General features: G+C 43.0%; 1 protein-coding gene across 3 annotated transcripts in view; it reads left to right on the plus strand.

Annotated features, from left to right (window-relative positions):
• Positions 1-24,133, plus strand: part of RNF152 (ring finger protein 152) — a 67,783-nt gene extending 43,650 nt beyond the window's left edge. For all 3 annotated transcript variants that reach the window (XM_069467928.1, XM_069467929.1, XM_069467930.1), the window contains exon 2: positions 22,019-24,133. In XM_069467928.1, the coding sequence (XP_069324029.1) occupies positions 22,141-22,752 (612 nt within the window). In that variant the 5' untranslated portion in view covers positions 22,019-22,140 and the 3' untranslated portion in view covers positions 22,753-24,133. The remainder of the gene's footprint in view (positions 1-22,018) is intronic.
• Positions 24,134-25,749: the final 1,616 nt, after the last annotated feature.

Consider the following 25,749-nt stretch of genomic DNA (forward strand, 5'->3'; position numbering starts at 1 on the left):
ATGCCCTCAAGATTCATCCATGTTGTAATGTGTCAAAATTTTCTGCTGTTTTAAGGCTGAATAATATTCCATTATATGGATAATACAACATTTTGCTTATCCATTCACTTACCTGTGGATACTTGTGTGTCTTCATGTTTTTGCTATTATAAATAATGTTCCTATGAACGTGGATGTACAAATATCTCTTCAAGACCCTGCTTTCAATTCTTTTGGGTATAAACCCAGAAGTGGAATTGCTGGATCACGTGGTAATTCTCTTTTTAATTTTTTGAGGAACCGCCATACTGTTTTCCACAATGGTTGGTACTACAGGTGTTTAAACAATAGTCAACAATCCTAAAAAATGTTAATATCTAATTTGGTGAGCTTTGAGAAACCAGTGAAAGTGGCTAGAAACACACTATCGACCTAAGTCATTTCTGGTGAGAGCTGGCTTTTCTGTAGGGTGCCCGTGATTAGAAAAGAAAATGGTTTTCTCAGTCACTCAGCAACGGTTGTTGAGGTACTCTTGGTACCTGAGCGGCATGCTCAAATCTTTCCCCCAGAGTAGGTTGGCAAGCACCTGGGCAGGTCTGAACTTTCAAATTCAGGACGCTGGGGAAGGAACTCCAGGTAAACCGCTTCCATTCTGTGGGTCGGGTTGCTGTGGTTGAAGGGGTTGCCAACCCCAGTCATGAAACAGGAAGAGACTCGGCGAAGCTCATCCGCGACGGCGCTCAGTAGTCAAGCATTTGACCTCTTGCCATGAAGGGAGAGGCCAGAGAAGAGCCTTGTGCGGGTCCTAATTTCTGTGAAAACAAGTCTCCAGGGAAACAAAGCCCTTATGACTATTGGCATGAGTGTGACAGCTGCCAGGCTTGTTCAAGCAATGACAGCGGCCTCCAGAAGAGAAATGGGCCACTGGGGATGCAAAAGAATGTGTTCAGCTTTGTGGTATGTGGTATGTGGTCAGTTGTCAATTAATAGAACTGCGAGTTAGAAAAGTAGGCCACAAAGGGTCTTTCAGGAAATGTGTATAATGTGGAATTATTCTGACTCTCGTGTTGGCTGGAAAATGGAACAAGGGGTTGTTGATAACAAATTGTTCAGTAGGAAAAAATGTAGTAAGTGAAATTGCTGGTTAAGAAAATAACAAAGTGAATGCTATAAACTTGTGGTGAAAATAAATGTGCATCCTTAAAAAATTCAGAACTGACTTTAGTTTTGTGATTGGCTATCATATTCCTTGTGCTAGCTTTAAGGTGAAATCTTTAGTGTAGCCGTGGAGTCAAATGCAACCCACCTCTTGTTTTTATAAATAAGTTTTTATTGGAATATAAGCGTGTCCATTTATTATGTATTGTCTAAGCTGCACCCTGCTATAATGGCAGAGTTGGGTAGGTGTAACAGATAACTGTATGGCCCACAGAATCCTAAAATATTACCATCTTTTTTTTTTTTTTTTTTTTTTTTTGAGACAGAGTCTCACTCTGTTGCCCAGGCTAGAGTGAGTGCCGTGGCGTCAGCCTAGCTCACAACAACCTCAAACTCCTGGGCTTAAGCGATCCTACTGCCTCAGCCTCCCGAGTAGCTGGGACTACAGGCATGCGCCACCATGCCCGGCTAATTTTTTGTATATATATATTTTAGTTGTCCATATAATTTCTTTCTGTTTTTTTAGTAGAGACGGGGTCTCGCTCTTGCTCAGGCTGGTCTCGAACTCCTGACCTCCAGCGATCCACCCGCCTCGGCCTCCCAGAGTGCTAGGATTACAGGCGTGAGCCACCGCGCCCGGCCAACCATCTGTTTCTATATAAAAAAGTGGTTGACCCCATTTTAGAACCTTGCCACTAAAAACAGCATTGGTGATTCATTGGCACATTGGCCTAAGACCAGTTCTTCACCTGGGGCTTCAGTGATTGGACTTCGTGAAATTATGTACACAATTCTGTTTGTGCACAAATGTGTATTTCTCTGCAGCTCTACCCCCTCAGGGGGAGAGGGGTCTGTACCACTCATCACTGTCTCAAGAGTGATTCGTAATTTCAAAGAGTTAAGAATTACTAGGCTAGAAAGGGAAGCTCTGACTGAGAATGGATTCATGTCTGAAACAACGGTCACGAAGACCTCGCTTCTCTGTGCCAAAAATAGTCAGAGCCAGCTCAAGCTCATTTATTTATTATTCTTAAATAAAGAATATGGATTTGCAGCACAGCACAGTGGTGGAATGTGTCACTTTGTAACTATTATTAATGGATAAAGGACTATTTCATGGATATTGGTTCCTTGAGCCTTAATAGCTAGTGTCAAATCACATCGCGGGCCTGGAGATATTTATTATGTGCCTCTCCCACCTTGGAAAAGTGAACGCTGTGATAGCCAAAGTTTTAGGCCTTGTGGTGTCTTTTTATGGGAAACTAGAAATCACCGCTAGTTAGCCTGACAATATTATTAAACATCCATCGTGTATGGAACTGCGTAGGAATTTCTAAAAAGCAGAAGACAGAATCTAAAACGGGTTGAGTGTGACTTCTGATCACCTTTCCCATGAGTGTCTGTTCCATGTACCCCATGGGTCTTTCTCACCCCTCACCAGTGTCCTGCAGGAGGTAGTAGGAACCGGAAGATTTATATGTGATCTCATGTTACCCAGGTGGACAGGTGCTTCTGGAGATGGAAGCTGCGCAGAACAATAGAGGGAGGAGTAACAACGGTGCTTTTAGGAAACTGGGGTTTGAGAGGTAGAGAAAGGAAAGAAGCTCAGAAACGGAGGACTAACTGAGGAGAACGGACCTTGGGATCAAAATGTCACCCCCACAAACCTAAAAAGGTACATGTCACTTTGCTGTACTATCTATTAGAGATTAATGTAGGGAAAGATGGACTGTCACTATTAAAAATGTAAATCGTTTTTGGTGCTATTTTCCAATGGGAGAATTCTCCTCTAAAACAAATAGGTTGAAACAGATAGGTCCCTGGGCGCTAAGGCTGTGTCGTTCTGGGTCCCGGGTCCTGGGAGCTGGAATAGAATTGTGCAGGGGGCAGGATGCTTCTCAGGCTGCCTGGGGCCCAGGGACTCTGAAAGGCCATCTATGAAGCCCCAAGTTAGAAGCAGACACACAGAGTGGTATGGCAAGGATGACGCACTCGGATGGAACTAGGCTTTGGAAGAAGAGAAGGACCTCTGAGAGCCAGAGCACCCCTCCCCCCTCCCCTGCTCTGTAGCCACAGCCCTGCGGTTGGGGGATATGAGGAAAAGACAGACCAGGATCCTAGGTTATAACTCCCTGAGCAATATAAAATCCATGAGTCCATGTCACTGTGAACAAATGATAAATAAATAAATGAGAATATTCTACCTTTAAAAGAATGCCAACTAATAAATGTAGAGGAAAGAATGGGATTTAAAGAAAAATCATTGTCTGGGCACGGTGGCTCATGCCTGTAATCCAAGCACTCAGAGAGGCCGAGGTAGGAGGATCGCTGGAGCTCAGGAGTTCAAAACCAGCCTGAGCAAGAGCGAGACCCAGTCTCCACTAAAAATAGAAAAATTAGCTGGGCAAGGTGGCACATGCCTGTAGTCCCAGTTACTGGGGAGGCTGAGCCAGGAGGATCACTGGAGCCCAGGAGTTTGAGGATGCAGTGAGCTATGATGATGCCACTGCACTCTACTCAGGGTGACAGAGTGAGACTTTGTCTCAAAAAAAGAGAGTTAGACCTTATGTAACTTTAGCAAACAGGTTAATGAAGATATGGAGAATTTTAACTTAAAAAAAATCATCATTTGGCAATCATCACAGGCAAGAAATTTTGAAGAATGCTAAAATTAGTGGGCAAAAGTTTGATGAGGAATAGGATATTTATATAGCTCAGGATATTACTCCACAAAATACTTATAAAATACAAAGGGAAGAGGAGAAACCAAAGAGCCACAATGATCAAAGTTAACACAACCACCTGCTAGGATGGAATGGGAAAATTACAACATCGCTTCTGTAATATCTTCCTCCCTTTCCCCCCACCCCCCACCCAAAAAACACCAAAGTATAACCTGAAACTATTCATGTGAAAACATCAAACACACAGACATTGAGGGATAGTTTATGAAATAACTTCTGGTAATCCTCACAACTATCAAGGTTATAAAAGTCAAGGAAAGGCTAAGTAACTCAGATTGCAGAAGACTAAAGGAACGTAACTAGTAAATGCAACATGTGATCTGATCTTGGACTGTTCCATTGCATGATGAGAAGGACATTTAGTGAAATTTGGATGGGATCTGTGGTGCACCAAGGTTAATTTCCTCATTTTAATGGTCGTACTGCAGTTATGTAGGAAATACTCTTAGCATATGGAGGTAATGGGACCTCGGATCTGCAGCTTCCTATCGAATGGTTGGAGGGGGAAAGTTATTTGTTTTTTGCAACAAAGTGGGGTCCAGTGGGTAATCATTATGTTTATGGAAGTCTCGGTGATGACGGCAAAGTTCTGCTCAGGTTGGATAAGTATGAGGAAGGTGAGAGTGACCTGGCAGATTGTAATATATTTTGCAGAGAAGCAGGTTCCAGTAGGGACAAGGAGGGAGAGAGAACAGATGGGATGTGCTGTCATCAGCATAGGGTAAAGGAGCATCAACCCACAAAAGGAAGGAGTACCTGGGAGTCCAGAAGTGGAGTCGTGAGAAAAGGCTGGGGAAGACTTTGACAGATCTGAATGTGGAGGTGCAAGCTGGGCCTCGGGTGGGGCTGGAAAGGCAGACGTGCATCGATTGATCGTGCTCTGCCCTTTGCCGGCCCTCCAGTGCCATCCAGGTGAGCGGCAGCTCTTCCCTCTCTTCCCAGCGTGGATGCCAGTGCTACCTGGAGACACTCTGTGGCTATTTGGAGATGCTTTGGGGCCACGTTGGGGGTGGCTGCCAGGGACTTCAGAAGGATTACAACAGTTCATTGTAAAAAGGGAGATTGGTTTAAGCTCACAGTGAGGTCCATTTCATTGAATCTTGGTTCTCTGTGATTCATTTCTGCTAATGCAAATCAGGCTGGCTCCAAGTACAGGTCCAAAATGTGAGGATTTAAGTATGACTCCTCTGTCGTTGGCTATAAGGCTGATCTTTGGAGTCTTTTGTGATTGCTGCTCTGGTCCCTTGAGCACGCCAAAGCAAATGAGAAGCCGAAAGAGGAGTCTAAAATTGAATTATAGGATTGTTTGTGTTTCATATTAATTTAATTCACCAAAGGATATGAATGCCTAGCATGTGCTTAGATGCTGCAGTTTACAAAGATAAAGAACATGTGTTTCCTGTTCTAGAGGAAACAAAGTCTGGTGGGGATGAGAATTGCGAATGAACAAGTAATTATAAGGCAGCATGGGAATCGTTTAATAGGGGCTGATGAAGGGCTGGGGAATTTGTGGGTGAAGAAGGAGCCTCCAACTTTGTATAGCGGGGAGGGAAGCCTTCAAGTCGAAGGAACTGTGTACGCGTTCCTTCAAAGACAGGCACAGAGGGGAGGAACCAGAGGTTGGAGGGTGTGCAGAGCCTGGAGCACGTGGGAGTGGGAGAAGGGGCTTGCGTACTGTCAGGGCCAGATCTCCAAGGACCCTGTGTGCCACCCCCGAAAATTCTGGAGGAAAGAGTGTTTGCGTGCTGTGAGCCAGGACGTCTGCTAGACACTTCACTTGTGCAAAATAGAATTTTAATCAAGAAAAGCACAAAGTTAGGAAGCTTTATTTTTGTGGATCCTCACACATGTTGTTTAAAGGGTGATTGGCAGCTTTTCTAGAAATGTGAGAGGCTTACTAACCCTGTTTTGAGGCTTTCTCCAACCAAGAATCTTAGAAATAAAAGGAACAACTGAGCAGGTGGGATGGAGAGCTGTCTGGGTTATTTTGTTATGTGGGAATGCAGATGAGCCTGTAGTAAATCTACACAAAAGTGGAGAGAGTGGTACGAAGTCATCAGTCTTAACATTTTGCCACATTTTCAGACATCATGGCACTTCATCCCGGAATATGTCCAGCATGTATCTCCTGAGAACAAGAACATTCTCCTATGTGATCACAACATCATTATCACACCCAGGAAATTCACCATTAATTCAATAATATCAGCTGATATACAGTTCGTATTCAAAAATGTCTTTTAAAATGTCTTTTGCTGTGGGCTTCCCCCCACCCCCCGCCCCTGCCCCGCCACCCAATCCTGGATCTCATTGTGGTTTGTGCATTACTTTTGGTTTCCTTGTCTCTTTAGTCTCTCATAATCTACAACAAATCTTTTGCTTTTTGTTTTCCTTTCCATGACGTTGACAGTTTTGAGGAGCCAACAACAGTCTGACATGTCTCATCCCCTCATGACTCGATGCAAGATAAATATTCAGACATGATACCTCGTAAGGGATGTTGTGTTCTTCCCGTTGCATCATCTCACGAAGTATGACGTCAGTCTCTTACACTGTTGAGGATGCTAAACTTGATCTTGGGTTAAGGTGATCTCTGCCAGATCCCTCCATTTTAAAGATAACTTTTCTCTTTATCATTTAATAAGCAATCCGAGTCTTAGGAGAACATGGAAGCAACATCTAACCCGGCTGGAGGGACAAAGGAAGGCTTCTTGGAGGAGGTGATAAGACACTGGGGCTGAATTTCTCTAGACCAAAGAAGGGAAGGACAGCATCCCAAGCTAAGAGAATGAAAAGCTTAGGGATGAGAGAGGCATGTTGCTTTTAGAGAGTGCAAGCGATTCAGAGTGCCTGGAGTGTGGGATTCAAGCCAGGACATAACAAAAATAAGACTGGACAACTAACCAGTGGCCTCATCTTTTGCTCCACTGTCTGGTGCCTGCTAGGGACTCCATAAATCATTGGGCGGTTGATTGAATGAATGATGACTTGCTGATCTGTGGAATAGAGCAGTTTTGCATTAGCTGTTTGCTGACCACACTCCTAATTAAAGAAGTTGGTGTTCCCAGTGTATTTGATAATTTTATCTTGTGGATAAAACTGATTTTTTTTTTTTTTTTACACAATCAGATTATGAAAGTAGCTGTAATTGAGAGAGGTGACCTTCAGTGTTGTATTGCCCCATTCTAGATTTAGGCACAGAAAGAAAAATCTCTTCAAATTGTTGTCACGATGTTCTTGTCTGTTTATCTGCTTATTATAATCCAGCTTCAGGGATAGATGACATTTTAAAAATGCATAGTCCCTTTGGCCCTGAGAGCCCTCGTGATGATTCCCATCAGCTAAAGAAAAACAAACAGATGAGACTAACAGACGACCCTGGTGTTCAGTTATACTAGCTCCAGAATCACTTCCTCGGAAACCGTGTTTGTGTGTGTGTCTGTGGCTCTGCGGTCTCATTGATATTTCATTAGATGGAAATACAGAGGCGTTTCAACAATTAAAATGATCATTTGAAGGGCAGGGCTTCTTGGCGGAAGCTGGAATTGGATTTGCAGCCCTAGCAATGGGGCACTGTCAATCACCTTAGGTTTGAATCTCTTTGAGGCTTTGCGACCTCCTCCCTCTTTTTGATGCAGGTTAAATTTGACCTTGTTTTATTTTACATTACTCAATAACTTGAGAGCATTAGAGAATTATTTTCTGAAATAGACTGGCTGTCTCGATAAACCAATTTAATCTCATTCTTGTGACCTACATCAGCTAATGGTTTGTGAGAAATCTATTTTCATTTAAATCTGTGTTTGTTGTTTTTACTTCCATTATTGCCACATCTCTATGAAAGGCAGCAGAATATGCATAAAGCAGGGAAATAATTATTTTCTCTGTTGGTAGAAGCATAGACTCAGGAATGGGAAGAAGTATGCTGTCATTGCTTAATTGCAGTGACAGAAAACATGCCTTACCATTTCTTCTGCTTTGATAAGTATCTTGAATTAAGCAGATATAGATGTATCATGTTGTTACAGATACTCATAAAATGGGAACAGCTGACAAAAGCCACAGCAATATCTCCGTATGGAGTGAAGGTAATGATATACCAAGTGGCAAAAAGTATTATCATCAGATTACTATTTGGTGATTAAAAACACACTCTTGGTATCTGGCAAGACCTAATGATACAGGTGGCCTCTAAATATAGGGTGGCTTCTAAAATCCTATCAATTTTTTTAAATGATTTTCTACTTACAAAATACATGCTTGTTAAGTCAGGCTGTTTTTTTAAATTCATAGGTAGAATTTGAGTAATTTAAAAAACATTAACTTACTGTTTTTAGATACTTTTTGTGACTGTTCCGAGAAAGATAAGTTAGAATATTTTTCACAAATGAAAGCTGAAACTCAATAAGTTATTGGTAGATTAAGCAAGATTAATTCAAGAGGGTATGCATGACTATGTGGGAAATATTTTTTGCTTTACTGAATGGGATAGCAGTTTTCACCAAATGAGACTCAATTTCTTAACTAACATTATTAGCCTAGGGCAAATAAATATTTTGTTCTGTAAAAATAGATATTTTTATGTTTTAAGTAGTTTTAGCTAAGTAGTATATGTATACATATGCACAGAAAGCAAAAATAAAATATTCATTTAATGTGAACAAATAATACAGACTTTCCTACTTGTAGGAATCCAAAATGCTTTAGCATGAATTCACTCTAACGACAACAACAAAAATCCTTTTGTGTTGATAGAAATTTTATTATTAAGTTGTTGATCATTACCAATTAATTCAGATGTTTGAGTGAGTCTTATAGTTTAAAAACATGACTTGAATGTTTTACTTCCCCTAAAATTGAATACATTTGATGTTATGAAGGATAATTGTAATGACTTTAACAAAACCAGCTTAAGGCTTAGGAATTGTGTCTCTTAGTTTCAAGAAAATGATCTATAAGTAGTATAAATATAGATAAATATACTTATAGATCATGACACATGTATACCCACACATACTTACTATGTTTAGAATATTATTTACATTCTAAGTAGGTTACATAATTTTAAAAAATGTTTTGGAAGTCAATTGTTTCTTTCTCATTTAACAGGACAACTACTTCTTTATAGAAGTCATTTACGTGTAAAGGTTTTGAGTAAAATGATTCATTGCTATCTATCTGACATAGAAATTGTATTTTTACAATGTTTTTTGCTTTGAGGGTAGGTGGTGCCAGTAGAGGGTGAGCCTTGTGTCCTAAATTGCTTCATTTTTTTTTCTTACAGTTTAAATACTTTGCATGTGGCCCTGGATATAAAAATTTGAATAATTCATTAAACTCACATTTCCATTTCTCGCTCCTTAAAAAGTTGAATATTCTTATTATTTGTGATAAGAGAGTACTTGAGAGCCAGGCATGCTCTTTCATCCTGGCACTATTTGATAAATGAGGTAAGCTTCATTCATCTGTGAAGACGTGTCTGCCTGAAGAGGAAGCAGGAGCTCACGAAGGGAGAGAGAATGATCCTAGCATTTCCCCCGTCGATTCTGTAATCACAGCCCGCTGTTGAGAGAGAAAGGAATTTGCAAGACCAGAAAGGGCTGTGGCCTAGAGCCAGCCGTTAGTCGGCAGCCTGAGCTTGGTTGAGTTTCCGGGCTCCGGCCTGGTACACAGAACCTCTCACGAGTGTTTTGCTGCAGCTTTTCAGAGATGAGAAGAATCCGAATGCTATTAAAGTTTAATCTCTATAAACTTAAACATTTGTGATTCATCGTCTCTTCTGCCTCCCCCGGTTTTTTTTTTTTCCTATTATAGAAGGCCTCTTAATGATGATATCTATTTCTTTATTGCCTAATAATCGACTTGATGAAATATAAACTTCTTATAAGTAAAATCATGTGGTGAAGTTAGTGTCTCCATAGTTGTCTAAATTTCATGTAGAAGTCAGGACTTCGGTAGTTTCAAAATTTCAAGATCCAGAGCACATTGGCCATCTCAGTCACCTTCAGACCCTTCTCCTCACTGCATTTTGTCAGAGCTGTGCCCCTCAAAAATGCCACCTCCGTCCACTTGCCTCAAGGAGAAACCTGGGGATCTTGCCGCGTTCCTCCCTCGCTCTCCAAACCCTCTTGGTTTGCTCTTCCCCTTCCCTCCGTCCCTACGCTTCCTTCCAGCCTCGATGTCTCTCCCGTCAGTGGCACCCAGTGCGTGCCCACTCTGCCGTCAGAGGAGCTCTGAATAACGCACGACTATTACTCAGCCATAAAAAGGAAGGCCGTTCTGATACATGCTACAGCATGCGTGGACCTTGATGACATGCCTAATCAAATAAGCCGGGCAAATATTAGGACAATGATAGAAGGACTAATATTGTATGGCTCTGCTTTTACGAGGTCCCTAGAGTAGGCAAATTCATAGAGACAGAAAGTAGAATAGAGGTTCCCAGGGGCCAGAGGAAGGGGACAGGGGGTTAGTGTTGAGTGGGGACAGAGCTCTGCTGGGGATGATGACAAAGCTCTGGAGATACATAGTGGTGATGGTTACACAGTACAGTTACTTAATGCCACTGAATTGGACACTTCCAAAGGGTTAAAATGGTACTAACCATAGTGGTCATAATAATGCAGTTAGGGCCGGGCGCGGTGGCTCACGCCTGTAATCCTAGCACTCTGGGAGGCCGAGGTGGGCGGATCGTTTGAGCTCAGGAGTTCGAGACCAGCCTGAGCAAGAGTGAGACCCCATCTCTACTAAAAATAGAAAGAAATTATATGGACAGCTAAAAATATATATAGAAAAAATTAGCCGGGCATGGTGGTGCATGCCTGTAGTCCCAGCTACTCGGGAGGCTGAGACAGGAGGATCGCTTGAGCCCAGGAGTTTGAGGTTGCTGTGAGCTAGGCTGACGCCACGGCACTCACTCTAGCCTGGGCAACAGAGTGAGACTCTGTCTCAAAAAAAAAAAAAAAATAATAATGCAGTTAGGACTGCTTGAAGCCCACCCTGCTGGGCAGACCGTCCTTCTGCTCTGCCCAGACATCCCTTTTCCACCTCACCTAATAGCGGTTTTACCAGGATGAGCTAACCACGTGCTGGGTCCTGTCTGGGTGCTTACCATGTGGTCCCACACGTTTGCCTTGACAGCCTGTGGAGCAGAAGCTGCTATCATTGCCCTGGTGCGGAGATATTTGCGTTGCCTCCTGGAGGCCACAGGCCTGGTCCCTCTTTGTATCCACCAGGCTGACCTGCCTAATTTGGGCCCTGTGCCTTTGCACGTGCTGAGCTCTCATCCTTGAAGTTAAAATTATGTATTTTCTTGAAAAACCTTTCCTGGCTGCCCCAGACAGACACAGGTTCCTCTTCCAGCTCTACCTGATACTCCTACCTGAAGCCGAGGTCACATTAAACTGCAGTTGTCTTCATGTCTCACAGGGACATCTGTGTTCCCCACTGGCCTTAGCAGGGGAGGACCCCAACTTTTTCTCTTTAGATCCCCCAAACCTAGAATAGTGCTGCATCCTCAATATGTATTTGAATGAATGCATTAATAGTATTTGTTACTCTAGGGTTTTCTCTGGCAAATATGACTGTGAAGTTAAATGAAGACGCTATTTCCAAAAACAGTGCTGTCATCTAAAAGTACACTCAGAATATTAATATTACCATTTTTTCCTAGACCAATACCTATGGATTGGGTGGGGTTTTGTTGTTGTTGTTGTTGTTTGTTTTTTTGATGGAGTCTTGCTCTGTTGCCCAGGCTGGAGTACAGTGGCACAGTGATAGCTCACTGCAGCCTCCAAGTCCTGGGCTCCAGTGATCCTCCCACCTCAACCTCTTGAGTAGCTAGGACTATAGTTGTGGGCTACCATGCCCAGCTAATTAAAAAAATTTTTTTTTGTAAACACGGAGGATCTTGCTATGTTGCCCAGGCTGTTCTTGAACTCTTGTCCTCAAGCAATTCTCCCACCTAAGCCTCCCACAATGCTGGGAATATAGGTGTGAGCCACCATGCCTAGCCTAGATTGGGTTTTAAATGCACAAATCCAAGGTGGAGAGCAGAGCAGTGGCTTCTGGGAGCAGGAGTAGGGCAGGGGTGGGACAGAAGTCGGGCAAGAAGGATGGATGAACTGGAGGAGGCACATGGCGACCCTTTGGGGTGGTAGAAATATCTTGCTTGGCATACTGGTTACACGGGAGTACATTTGTCAAAGCTCATTGAACTGTGCACTTAAAATATATGCATTTTATTGTTGATAGACTTTGCCTCCAAGTTAACTTAAAAATAAATTTAAGAAAGCAAGAGGAGGAATCTGGATTTATTGTTAGATTAGGAAAGATGGATTAATGATGGATGGCGTTTGGTTGCACCACCGTTCAGTATCTAGTTTCGGGGCTTGTTCTTTATTCTTTCTTCCTTACCTTGCCTAAATGGAAAATCAACCTTCATTGAGTTACTGCAGCTGGAAGTAAGAAAAAGCAGAAGTAATGAGCAGACTGACGGCTGACTCCCTGTGGTGCTTAATTTTAGTGCCCATGCCTGTAGGAATTCTTTGCAACTTCAGTGTGAGGCTTAACTCAGGGGATGAATCATCAATATTGAGAGTAGGTAAGGAGATTGCAGCAATAAACACTCTCTGCTCAAAGAAAATAATGTTATGAATGGCTTTGGAATAATAGACTTATTTAAGAAAATCTCTGTAAAACCCACCAGCTTTTTAATTTGCCATCGTTTTCAAATGTTGAGTATAGAATGTTCTCTGAGTCATTGATAGAAATTTTAAGAAGTATATATTTTTGTAATGTGTGAAAGTAAATAAGTCTTAGCAATTAGGTGTTTTTGTTTTTGTCGTTTGTTTTTTAAATGAGACAAGACTATCCTTCCCTGCAGCTCCTTTCAGCCGCAGACGCCTCAAATTAATGGCGCTCCACCCATCATAAATCACACGTGAACTTTGGCACTCCGAAGGCATGCTCCATGTGTTGGGAGGGTTCACCTAATGTCCCTTCTAGATGGTAAAGGTGAACCACCCTAAAATACTGCTGTGCAGAGCTGAGATTAACCTGGCTGAATCTAATGTGTTCAGCTGCAAATGAACATCAGAATTGTGTCCAAAGTTCAGGCTATCCGGAGTAATTTATCATCATGTCTTTGTGAAGTTCCATCAAATAAGGACTTGCCTTTAATCTGGAGCTATTATAATTGCCGGGTCATAGTTGTCTGTTCTTGGTTCTTGGTGTGCTCTCAGCCGAAGAATGACCAGACACACCAAAGGCAAGGTTAAGCATGAAACGAAGTTGATTGAGGAAGGACAAAACAGGTTTGCAGAGCAAGAGCAAGATACGTTTACCACAGACGATGAACGTGCCCTCCCCTGTCCTAACAAAAGGGCCCTGGTGATGGTCTCATTTCTCGGATGTTTCTTCTTTTAGTCAAGTAAGGGAAGCTCTTTCTGTATCTATTGAATCTCAAATGTCTTTGGATTAAAATAATCTTTGTGTCAGCTCTGGGGTTCCCAGTGGGTCCCCACGGAACAGAGCCTTGCCTGCCCATTCCTTGGCTTATCGTGACTGCTCTCACACTTCCGTGGCAGAGCTGAGTATCTACAAAAGAAAACTGTACCATCCTCAATGTTTAGAAGCTGAAATTGCTACCTGCCCCTTTATAGGAAAAGGCTGTGGGTCCCTGATGTAAATAAAATATAATGGGAAAACATTTAAAAAAAATACTGACTTAAGGTTTCAGTTTGTTCTGGAATTTGTGATTGGGGGAAAAAAATTAGGAGGGGGGAATGCACATGTATGGTTCATTTTATAAAAATGTGAATTGATGTATGGGAAGTTGTTTGGGCCTCTGTGTCCTGCGCATGGAGAGTGGGGGCACTGGAGGTCTGCAGCAGAGAGAGGCCTTGCTCTCCAGGGGGCTTGCCTGCCCCTGCTGTCCTGCATGCACAGCTCCTAGCCCTCCGCCCTTAGCGCCCAGCAATGACTAGCTGCTCCCCTTGCCCGGGCTGTCTTTAGACCCACCTTGAGATAACACCTTAAACTCTTGCATCTGACAGGCTCACAGCCTGTTTTGCTCCCGGGGGATGCAGACAAGGTCAGCTGTGATGTTTAATCAAATAAAGGAAATTTCAGTGTCCTTCCCTTGACTTTTCTTGCTCTTTCTATTGTCTCTGGAATGGAAAGAACAGTGGGCCTGTAGGCTCCTTGAATTCCAGTGTCCGGCGGGTTCCGGCAGGCAGTGATGGTTCTTTGGTGGTTTGTCTAATCCCTATGCATGATCGATTGATGACACACGATCAGCTGAGGAAGCGTCTCTTTTCAGTGCTCTGTCTACCCTCCCCCTTCTCCGTGGCTCTCTTTGCATCGTTCTTCTCTTCTGGTTGTTTGAGGGCAGGACGGTGACAGAAAGAATGGCCTGAAAAAGGGCAAAAATGGTTTCTGTCTTTTCCAACCCCCCTCACCCTTTTTGAGAACTAAAACCTACATCCCTGCCTCAGGCCAGCGCTCGGAAGAGGCAGGAGAGTGTCCTTTGTTCTTTTTAGTGGCTCAAGGGAATTGCCCCGGCAGAGGTCAGGAGATCACCTTAGCCTGAAATGGGATTATGGGATTGATCAGAACCTTTAAAAACTCAGTACTTCTGCTCGGAAACGAGAGGTTGGTACTTTGAGACAGGAGTCTGCCAACCTCCTCATTTGCCGGCAAATTATAAACTCCTCTTTCCTTCTCCTCAACCCACTTGTCCTCTTCTGACGCAGCCTTGGTGACAAGTACCGAACTTTCTGTAACAGGACTGTTGTTTTTCATGGTATCCCCAGTACCTTGAATAATGTACACGGTGGGTTCCCAGTAAATATTTGTTTACTCACCACCTCGTGTCTTATAGATGTACAACTGTTGGTAAGACTTAGGTTTGTTTTTCATCTCTTTGGCTTCACCTGTGTGCCTGACTTGTCAGTTACTTCAACTCTACACAGAATCCTAGCAGGCGTGGTAGTCGATCATTTTTATTTGCTCTGCCTGTCTGTCTGTCTGATGGCATCTTTTATCACTCCGTCTCTCCAGGGAGCCGGTGACTCCCCCACAGTCTTGTGTAGCTCTTCTCTGCTTTAAAACGAGCATCAGCAGGTTTTTCTAGGCTGTCGCTGGGTGGTCGGAACAAGTGAAGATAAAGCAGCGTGTTTGATGGATGCCAGAGTTAACCTTGGCCTCCTGCGTGGGCTGGACAGCTGTGCGGCTCCTTTTCAAGGGAGGGTTGGGACCACCTTCATCTGGTAACAAGTTTGAGTGATAGGGATATCTTACTTGATCTGGGAAGGATATTGATTAGACATAAAAGAATTCTTCTTTTGGTTGTTGCTAAAAATCGAAGCTACGGCTGCTTCTGTTAGGGCATTAGCTCTAACTAGACACTTTCATTAAACCAAAGGCACAAAAGAAGAACTTTCTAATGTGAGCTGCTGCCCATTTAGAATAGTTTAGATGCCCACTCCCCCTATGTCATGTAAATGCATTCTCGCGAGATCATTGGCAGGCAATATTTGTAAATTATTTCTGAGGTATGAGAAGCCCAGAACCAGCAGCCTGGCAGTGCCATCATGCAGTTGGAAACTCGCCCGTGTATTCAGCAATTATTTAGGTCATAGAATATTTTTACTAGAAGGTACTTGAGGGGACCATCTAGTCCAGAGTCCTAATTTTGCAGGTGAGGACACGGGCGGCTCATGGAGAGGTCGTTTGCTTAAGGCAACCCACCTACGTCAGGACAGGGCAAGAGCCCAAAGCCGTGTCTCCCGATCCCTAGTAGTAATGGTTGGTAGATATTCAAACGGAAATCAGTGGTTATCATCACTCATTACAATACCGACATGTGGCTTTAATTCCTAAAAGTGTCTTGATTCCAGTATACTTTGATTTTAAATACACCCCTCCAAACTGTGGCGGGGTCCAAGTCATTCATCTTTTGCTAACTTGACCTGAATGAAATAAATGCACCTGTGGCTGAGTAACCGCCTCTCTGGCGACCGTGACTGCTTGGTTAGTCGGTTGTGTTTGTGACGACAGAATTGGCAGGCACCCCAGCAGCGTCTTCTGGCGTGGCATGCCCACGGCTCCGTGGCCCGTGCAGATGGGGACAGCACCTAGGCTGTGGTCAGGCCTGTCGGGCCCGCAGTTGTCCCACTGGGCAGTGCTGGCAGGGCCGGGCCTTCGACTGCGTGGTGAGTCCCTGGGGTGACTTTTGCATTCTGGCTGGTCTGCTGCTTTCTTCTTTTCATCCAGGCGGCCTCCAGCAGTGTCAGCCCCTGCCTTGGACATCCAAGGTGTTTAAATCACAGTTTTCACTTTCTGGATTCTTTGCTTTGTCACATACAGCAAGCCAGGATGCACATAGGAGAAAATGGCGCAAGTAGCGGAGCTCGGGCCGATGGAATTCTCAGTTGAGATTTGTCAAAGTCCTGGAATCCACTGTCCTGTTCCGTCAAAGCGACTGTAGTTACACCAGTTGGATTCTACGTGGGCACAGCAATTGTGTCCTGGGAGGACTGCTCTCTGCTCCCAGAGGACTAAAAGTCAATGACACATCTGTCACCGGGCATTCCCATTCTTGCCACTAATTGGAGTGTTTGCTAAGATCCAATATAACTAAGTGGTCTTGCCAGCTGAAATAATGGATGAAATGGAATTGTCATTATTTTGTTTAATCTCATTTCAAATATTTATATTTTCTTGAGGATTTAAATGGATGGCCTATATCAGAAAGATGGGCTATTTCAGTGGAAAGAGAAAAGGAGTATACTTCCTGGTTTAATCTCTGAATTGGAGATTTTTCTCAACACAACCATTGAATTTAAGGTCCTCATAGAGACCATGGAATGGAACAATTCAAGGTCAGCCAGATGTAATCAATACAAGATCATGCCACAGTCTCACAGAGAGGCTTCATAATTAATCCCGCTGTCGCAGAATGTATGAACATTCTTAACAGCATAAGCGGAGTAAAACTATCTGGATTATTTACTTCACTGGCTTTTTTATCCTCAGGCTCATATGCCTGGACTTCTAAAAGCAACTGGGATTATAAAAATTCAATGTTGTAGACCGTAGCTGTTTTACCACCCACCGTATTTATGGGAGCAGTTCACCACACCTACATCATTTATGAAGATGCATAAAATTATATATAATTTAAAGAAGAAATTTTATTGTATGAAAATATATTGATACTGTAAAGTATCTCCAAAACACCAAACGACCATGGACCCAAAACAACAGTAACACAGACATACCCTGCTTTGGTTTATCTAAATATTGTACAGTTGATATTATTTATGTAACTAAGTACTGTTTTATAAAGGTGGGTTTGAAAATAAGTTCTACCTTGTGAGCCATAATTTTTTGGAGAATGCCCTCCCTGGGCCTCTCTGTTCCTCTCCTTGTGATGTTTTTCTCTTTGATCTTTACTTTAGGTTCTTTTAAAATAAATTGTAATGACATTTAAAAATTGCTCGCATATATTTCCGTATATACTTGTGCTTATACATTCTACCAAAGTACTCTTTCCTTTTAAAACTTAATGAGTATTTTATTTGAGTATCACATCTTGCTCTTCCTGTAAGGAAAGCAATGCCAAACTCAGGTTCCTAAAGCAATAACCAGCATGAGTTTGTGTATAACACGCTTGACAGAGAACTCTGAATTCCTTTTCTGGCTTACGTGGACTTTGTTTCCATTCCCATTCTTCTGTTTTTGACTCACATCTTCAGACTTTCTGATGAGAGGGGAAAAGAATGATTCATCATTAGCTTCGGTCCATAGCCTCATAAATTTTCCACTTCTTTACCTAACTAATCATCATCATTACTAATTATGCTCCAGAAAATAAACTAGAATGCAGTACAGGCTGGCTTCGTGTAAAACAAATCAGTGTATAAATCAGAGACGCTGCTGTCAAAATGGCTTGAGTGGCTAGGCATTGAAAATAGGAACTGTTTTCCCATTCTGCCTTTATGCTCAGCCTGTGTCGTAAGGCCTAGAACTTACTTGAATGGAGTTGGGAATTGAGTCATATAATCTAATTTTAAGGGAGCTTAACACAAATTAAGAAGACATTACTTGGAACATAAATTCATGAATAAAATTGCTTGTTGGTTTTGGTGAAAAAATGATGGTGCGTAGGTCTTGGGGCAGGGCCAAGAACACTTGCGTCCCTCCTCCCAAGCTGTTCCAAGTGGCAGCTCTTTGATAGCCAAGAAGTGCCGCCGGGCAGATCGCACACAGCGCTGTACCAGTGGAGAGGAAGGGGAGGGCCAGTACTGCCCTCCTGAGCCCTTCACTGTGTCTCGTGGACTCTCCGAACCCACTTGACCTTCAGCCACAACTCCGTCTGTCATCCCTGCTTCGCCGGTGAGGAAGCAGGCTCAGAGCAGTTAATTGACTTGCTCTGGTGTCACGGCTGGTTAGTGACAGCTAGGATTTGAGCCCAGTATTCTTTGTGGCCAGAACCCCTTTTCTTCCCACTCTGCTACGCTGCTTCCCACATTGTTATACAGAAGGCAAGATAAGTAATATGGAAGGAAGGTTAATATATAAACTGGTGGTCACTGTTTTGATATTGATGTGATGAAACATTTTTGTCCCTGACTGCATTTACATTGAGAATAATTTGTACTGGGCGTGATTGTTGAGGAAAGGTCTCTCCAAATTCATAAGACTGCAAGAATCTGTACTTTCTTTCATACCCATCCCCAATTTTGTTGTTTCTGCTACCTTCCCCCCACCCTACACATGCACATCTCCCAAGAGTCTGTATGATCACCTGACCTCTGCCAATGAGCTTGAACACTAAGGAGAGCAAGATTCATCAACAAACCCTGTGTTTTGTTTTTGTTTTTAAGAAAAAAATAAATGCACTATCTTGATCTTGGGTATACAGTTAGAAGACTGCCACCCTATTCACTGGCACGTTGGGGATTTCTGCCGCCATGCCACATTCCCCTGGGTAGCGATCCCTACGCTCTCCCCTGTCTAAGCCCTGCACGCTAACTTCCGCCTGCACCCGTGCCTAGTGGTCACCGTACTGGACGGCACAGACCAGGCTCTCTGGCTTTGAGCACCTCAACTCACCTCCTCTACCCCTCTTTACTCAAATTTCTCTATTCTAAAAGTAAAAAGAAGTGCGCCTTGATTCTCCTCCCTCTGAGTGACCATCCTACTCTTTACACCACACTCCATCCCCTAGAGACCTCTCCTCGGGTCTCATCTGCTCATCCTGAGAGCTAGTATTCCCTCCGGCTCTTTACCTCTTGGCCAGTGTTATAATGGACTCCCAACAGGTCTTTCCAGAATATCCTGAATAAATCGTTCTCCTACTCTTAACCTTTCTGGTGTTTTCCCTTGCCCATGCTAAAGTCCCTTTGGCCTGGCATTCGAGGCTGTCCATGCTCCCCAGATCATGGACTGCGCCTGACTAAGCTCATTTTTTCCCTCCCTGTAGAATCTGCTGTCCCTGGCTGGGTGGGGAGTGTGCTTATAGGTTCTCTGAGAGTTTTATTTCTTTGAAAGACATCTGTATCAAAGACCTAAACATAAGGCCTAAAAATAGGAAACTCTTAGAGAAGACATCTATACGTTACTCTAGTGTTAGAAAAAAGTCCTCAAGCCAGTGTCACAGCTAGAGTATAGAAATAATTCTGTAGCCGCTCACCTCTTTTCCTTTGCCCATGCTGATTTCTTAACCTGAATAGCCTGTCCCTTGATTTTACATGTCTAATTCCTGTCCATAATCCAGATTTTTTCTAAACCATCCCAGATTCCTCCAGCTCCTTTGGGACACTGTGTGTTTATGTGACAATTGCTTAAGTACTTAGAGGTCCAATCTCAAGGCTGGGACTTTCTTATGGGCAGTGACAAGGTTTAGTTACAAGGGACAAAAATAAATACTATAATTCTTGACACATAGTAGATATTCAGTGAGAATTTGAATGAATAAATGAATGTAATGACAATATATTCTCATGTTCATTCTTACCTAACTTTAAATTGTTTCTGAGTAGAATCAGGGTCTGAGTTCTATCCTACAGCTGCAGTCCCCAACCCCCAGGCTGCAGACTGCCTGTTAGGGACTGGGCCGCAGAGCTTTGCTGCTCCCACCCCATGTCCATGAATTGTCTTCCATGAAACTTAGGAAAGGGCCTCCCTCCCCTAACACAGCAGGAGGCAAGCGGCGGGCAAGTGAGCTCCCCATCACTCGCATCACTGCCTAAGCTCTGCCTCCTTCCCCCCGCCGCCCCATCCATGGAAAAATTGTCTTCCATGAAACCAGTCCCTGGTGCCAGTAAGGTTGGGGATCACTGCCCCACAGTATTTAGCATTGTCCTTTGTGCATGATAGATAATAAACAGTTCTTGAATTGGTGGATAGAGATGTAGCTGATTCTGATATGAACTTTCTGAATGCTACATTACCATATTTTACTCTCAATAACTTAATTTGGGTGCTTTGAATACAGCTGAAATATTTTAAGATATGTAGATCTTTTGATGGTCACCTAGTTTTTATCAGTGATTATTTTTTTGTCTTTAAACTGGTTTGCATTTTTTGCATTCTTAATTTTTATTTTGACAAATTGTATATCATGGGGAGGAGGTGCTTCCTTAACTTCACAAAGAAAGTTAGAAAGAAAAAAGAAGGTTCATTTTTAAGAAAACTGTGAAGGAGCTTTTCTATTGGTTATTAGCTCCACCTCTGGGTATAGGTGTGGTTCTAGGACTAGCAATTATTTCTACAGCAGTGGTTGAATAGTTCTTCCCAAAGTCATCGTGGCTCTATCCAGAGACACATGACTTGGATGCTTTCAATAGGAAACAGAGCTGGGCACCCTTTATTGAAAGGCCACTAGAGTGGCAGGGGGGTTCCCACACCTCAGTTAAGTGGGGCTAAGTGACTCTGCCTCTGCCCCAAGCTAACACTGCTCATATTTTTCACAGTGAGGGCTGTTTGCCAGTCTTCCTTGACAACCTTTCACTATATAATTTCTGATTTCGATTAGTGAATCAATAGTACAGTCGTCCTTCTGTATCTCTGGGGGAATGGTTTCAGAACGGCCTGTGAATACCAAAATCTGCAAATACCTAAGTCTCCACTTGGCTCTGCCGAACCTGAGCATATAAAAAGTCAATTTCCCATGTACGTGGACTTCACGTCTCATGCATACTGTATTTTTGATCTGCCTTTAGTTGCAGATGTGGAACCCACCAGTAGGGAGGGCCGACTGTATTTATTTTGAAAATCTGCGTTTAAGTGGACCTGCACAGTTCAAAGCAGTGGTGTTCAAGGGTCAGCTGTACCAGCTTTTAGTCACGTTCCTTGGAGTGAGCTTAAATAGTAATGACTGGAAAATATTCGTGACGTTTTTGTGATGAGTGGGCCTGTGGGACCCTCGCTGCCTTAAGGTTCACTGCTGCTGGTTTTGTTGTTGTTTTGGGTTTTTTGTTTTGTTCTGTTTTTGTCTCTTTTAAAACCAATAGATACAAATTACCTTGGTTCAAATGATTTGATGGGGAAGGTAAAAGATGCCTTCATGTGCTTCTCATGCATATGAAGTTGTTTGAATTACTTATGAGAGATGAACAGTCCTAACCCATCTATGTAAAACGAGCACGCTAGTTACAAGTTGTATTTAGGTTTGTGAAGTCGTCTGAATCTGGCAATTAAGGTTACAGGAGGGTAAGTAGAGACAGGGAAAGAAGGTCAGACGATCTAAGGAAAGAAATTTACTTCTAGCAAATGCTACAGACTCAATGGAAGCAAGAGACGTTCTCCAGTCTATTTTAGAAGGACAGCCAGGGCTTTGGTGAAATGTACAAAACAGAGACAACTGATTCCCTCTGTATGAAATATGGAAGCATCATCTGCACCTGTTGGAGATATTTATTTCTTTATCATTGAGCAAAATATTTGTTTGCTATCCAAGACAATTTTCATTCACCTTTCTCCGGACATTGCAGGAATCCTACGGCCTCATGAGTGGGAAATTTTTATGCTTTTGACCCCAGTGTCAAGACTTTTGAGCAATTGGGATGTGTTGACATCTCAGCTTATTTGAAATAATTAATTTTGTTTGCATTCTTTGTCTCCCTTAGACATGAATGCACCTGTGAATGCTAGAAGCCTGTAAGCTTGCCGGCATCGGGAAGGCGCAGAGCGGTGGCCTCCAAGGACCAGCTCCTTCACCTTGACCTTGCCCTTCAGCTCGCAGTCCGCCATGGAGACGCTCTCCCAGGACTCCTTGCTGGAATGTCAGATCTGTTTCAATTACTACAGCCCCCGGCGAAGGCCCAAGTTGCTGGATTGCAAGCACACCTGCTGCTCCGTGTGCCTCCAGCAGATGAGGACAAGCCAGAAGGACGTGAGGTGCCCCTGGTGCCGCGGCATCACCAAGCTGCCCCCGGGCTTCTCCGTGTCACAGCTCCCTGACGACCCCGAGGTCCTGGCGGTCATCGCCATTCCGCACACTTCTGAGCACACCCCGGTCTTCATCAAACTTCCCAGCAATGGGTGCTACATGCTGCCCTTGCCCATCTCCAAGGAGCGCGCGCTGCTGCCCGGAGACATGGGCTGCCGCCTGCTGCCTGGGAGCCAGCAGAAGCCTGTCACCGTGGTGACCATCCCCGCTGACCAGCAGCCTCTGCAGGGCGGGGCCGCCCCCGAGGCAGTGGAGGAGGAGCAGGACCGGCGGGGCGTGGTGAAAAGCTCCACCTGGTCGGGGGTGTGCACTGTCATCTTGGTGGCCTGCGTCTTGGTTTTCCTTCTGGGCATCGTGCTCCACAACATGTCTTGCATTTCTAAGCGCTTCACTGTGATATCCTGTGGCTGAAGAGGGCCACCGGGAAGTCTCTTGTGGGTGCCAACTTAGGGTTGAGCAGGTGTTGGTGACGGGATCCCGGGGAGAAGTTGGGGGGCGACACTGACCATTTGGTGCCGAGTGCTGGCCTCTGGGTTGCCACTTGATTCACCCCAAGACAGACACGAAGGGCGGAAGGTGAGGTTTCAGCAAGACGCCAGGAGAATTGTGCTGAGTTTTAATGGCAACAGCTTTGAAGATGATTGCATGCATCCTCATAATCATGTATTAAATGGACTGTAATTTATGATTTTTCAAAATCATGTTACAAGATAGACATATTCTACTTAGACGTCAAACTGTACAAGTGCATACAATGTGATCTTCTCTAAATGTGGTAGATTAAAACAAAGATGCTGTGTATACAAGTAGAATCAAACCTGCGAATCCATGTAAAAATTCAGTGAAGACATGCAGTGCTGGCTTCTTTACTTTTTTTTTTTTTTAAATGAAATCCAGTCTTCATTTAGTTGCTGAGGCTTTTTATACACTTTAAATGGCACCAAGATCAAAATAAGTTAAGTGGACAATCATTTTTTAGAGAAAATATTTGAGCAAATGTCTCCAATGTGTTGTATTTTGTCATGCACCTTCGTTTCTCCTCACTTGTAATTAGAGCTCGCTACGTGTTTCTTGAACAGAAAGCCCAACAGGGGAGCAATAAACAGAGAAATAATGAGAAATGCCTAATCCCACAGGAAACCTGTATGCCAATTTTTCTCAAGCCATCTCACAAAATGAGAATTTAAAATGTAAATATTGTGTATTTGTGTGTGTGTGTGTGTGTGTGTGTCTAATTTGATTTACCTCAGGTTGTTGAGTCTTTTCAGAAGAATCCTCGGATTAAGACGTCGTGGGCATGAATGAATCGTGTCTCTGCTATGGTGGCCCTCTCATGGACACCTGAACCCTCCCAGTGAGGGGTCCCTACCTGTTCCCTCCAACACTTGCTCCTCTTCTGTGTATTTAAGTCTTGTATTGTGTAACACATAAATGGAGGATAACGGAAGAGTCTCTCTTTTCTCCTAGTTTTGGAGTACTAGAATGGCCATGAGTGTCATTAATTGATGGCAAAACTAGATGAGCATTTTAATAGATGGTCTGTGATTATTTCTTGGAAGATGTTTTTCCATGTGATTTAAACCAGCTAGAATTCCAGTTTTTCTCTTGTGGGACTACGTGAGAAAATCTCTTATATTTCAAGATGTGTTTTTATTGAGAACAGTGGTAAGGTAAACTGACAACTCACGTTCCCAATGTAAGTGGACCAGTTCCTCATCAACTGTCAAATATTCTTAAATGTGCAACGGTTTATAGATGATCATGAAGAAAGATCTGCTAGTATTAAGTGATAAATTCATATGTCTGGGTGCATGTGCATCCAGAAATTGCACATGCAATTCACAACAAGCCGTGAGCTTTACAGTTTTCATTTTGTGGAATTCGTGAAACAAGTGGTATGTGACAAGGACTCCACCGAAATATAACTGTTTTTATGTGTCATTGATTCCATGAAAATGGTGGGGAGGGCGAGGGGAAGTGAAGGCAAGATAAATAGTGTTACTGGTTCCAAAAAGCAAGGCTAGAAAGTAGCCCTGTGAGATCGAGACAGTTTCATTTCCTTACATGCTAACTGTTATCTTCAAGCAGCACAAAATAGTCATATTAAAATGATGGAATTAATGTGAAATAAAACAAAAATATAGTGGCTAGAATACAAAGCTAACACTGTTAATTGGCATGAGAACTCAATATAAAATTATGAGCTCTGGTTTTTCAAAGTTTTCAGATTTGTCAAATAAGACCTTTAGGAAATGTATTTGAAAGCTCAAACTAGAAATTAGGTTAAAATGCCATTTTATTGTGTAAGCTATTGGGCATTATACAACAATAATCTAGGATTTATTTGGTATTAATAATTTAGGTATCATATTAGCTGAATACTATCCTCTATTATGTAACATAATATACTGTTGGGTTAGTGTCAATTTCTCAAACTCTCCCAGGCTGCTGTAATGCATGTCTGACCTAATTTCTATTTCTCTTGGAGGAAAAAAAAAAAACCACACACACAGAAATGTTGTATGAAGAATGCTACATTTCAAACGGACTTTACCCTTGCAATTTTAAGCTGTGCCATAGTCAAACTAATTTTATGAGTGATATCTGCATACGTTTGTGTATAGTATGAAATGACCGACCCTGTAGTGTAGTATGTGATAGAGTTCTACTTGTTAAAGTAGGTTATATATAGACACTAATGTGTGTGATGATACAGTCCTGTGTTTCTTAGTGCAAAACTGTAGAGTAAAAATGTCCACAGAACTTTTACCTAAAAACCAGTCCTGTGCTAGAACTGCAATTAAGCAGTGCAGAATTAATCAGCTGTATGGTAGATTCTTGACCTTACAATTTATCTTAACAATAACGACCAAAATCAGAATTTTTTATGTGAGTCTTACTGACATAAGACACATTGTTTAAATGGATTCTGCCTGCAGTTATTTGTGTACTTGCTTGTTAGGATGTGCATTCGTGTGTGTGTGTGTGTGTGTGTGTGTGTGAGAGAGAGAGAGAGAGAGAGAGATGTCTCAGCCTGCCAGATAGAATTTTTATAGGCCGAACGATGTTTTAATGTGATTTGCAATCCCATTGCTCTGGCCTCTTCTGGCTTTTACCAATGACACTAACAAACCATCTACCCCATGTGATGCAAGTCCAGTGACACAAGCAGCCAGAATTCATATTTGCACATCAATGAAAAGTCACAACTAGAAAGCACAGAAAGTTAGAGCTGAAGTAACCTCTCATGGCTTCATTGTACAGATGAGTCCACCAAGGCCCGCAGAGGTGAGTGGCAGCTTGTAATTCTGCAGCAAAAGTGGGAGGAGAACTTCGCCTTGCAATGTCCTCTCGTTCCTTCCTAGATCTGTTGATATCTCTGCCTGGCTCTGACCTTTTTCGGGGTTG

The sequence above is a fragment of the Eulemur rufifrons genome, chromosome 5, assembly GCF_041146395.1.
Source record: "Eulemur rufifrons isolate Redbay chromosome 5, OSU_ERuf_1, whole genome shotgun sequence".
Taxonomy (NCBI): domain Eukaryota; kingdom Metazoa; phylum Chordata; class Mammalia; order Primates; family Lemuridae; genus Eulemur; species Eulemur rufifrons.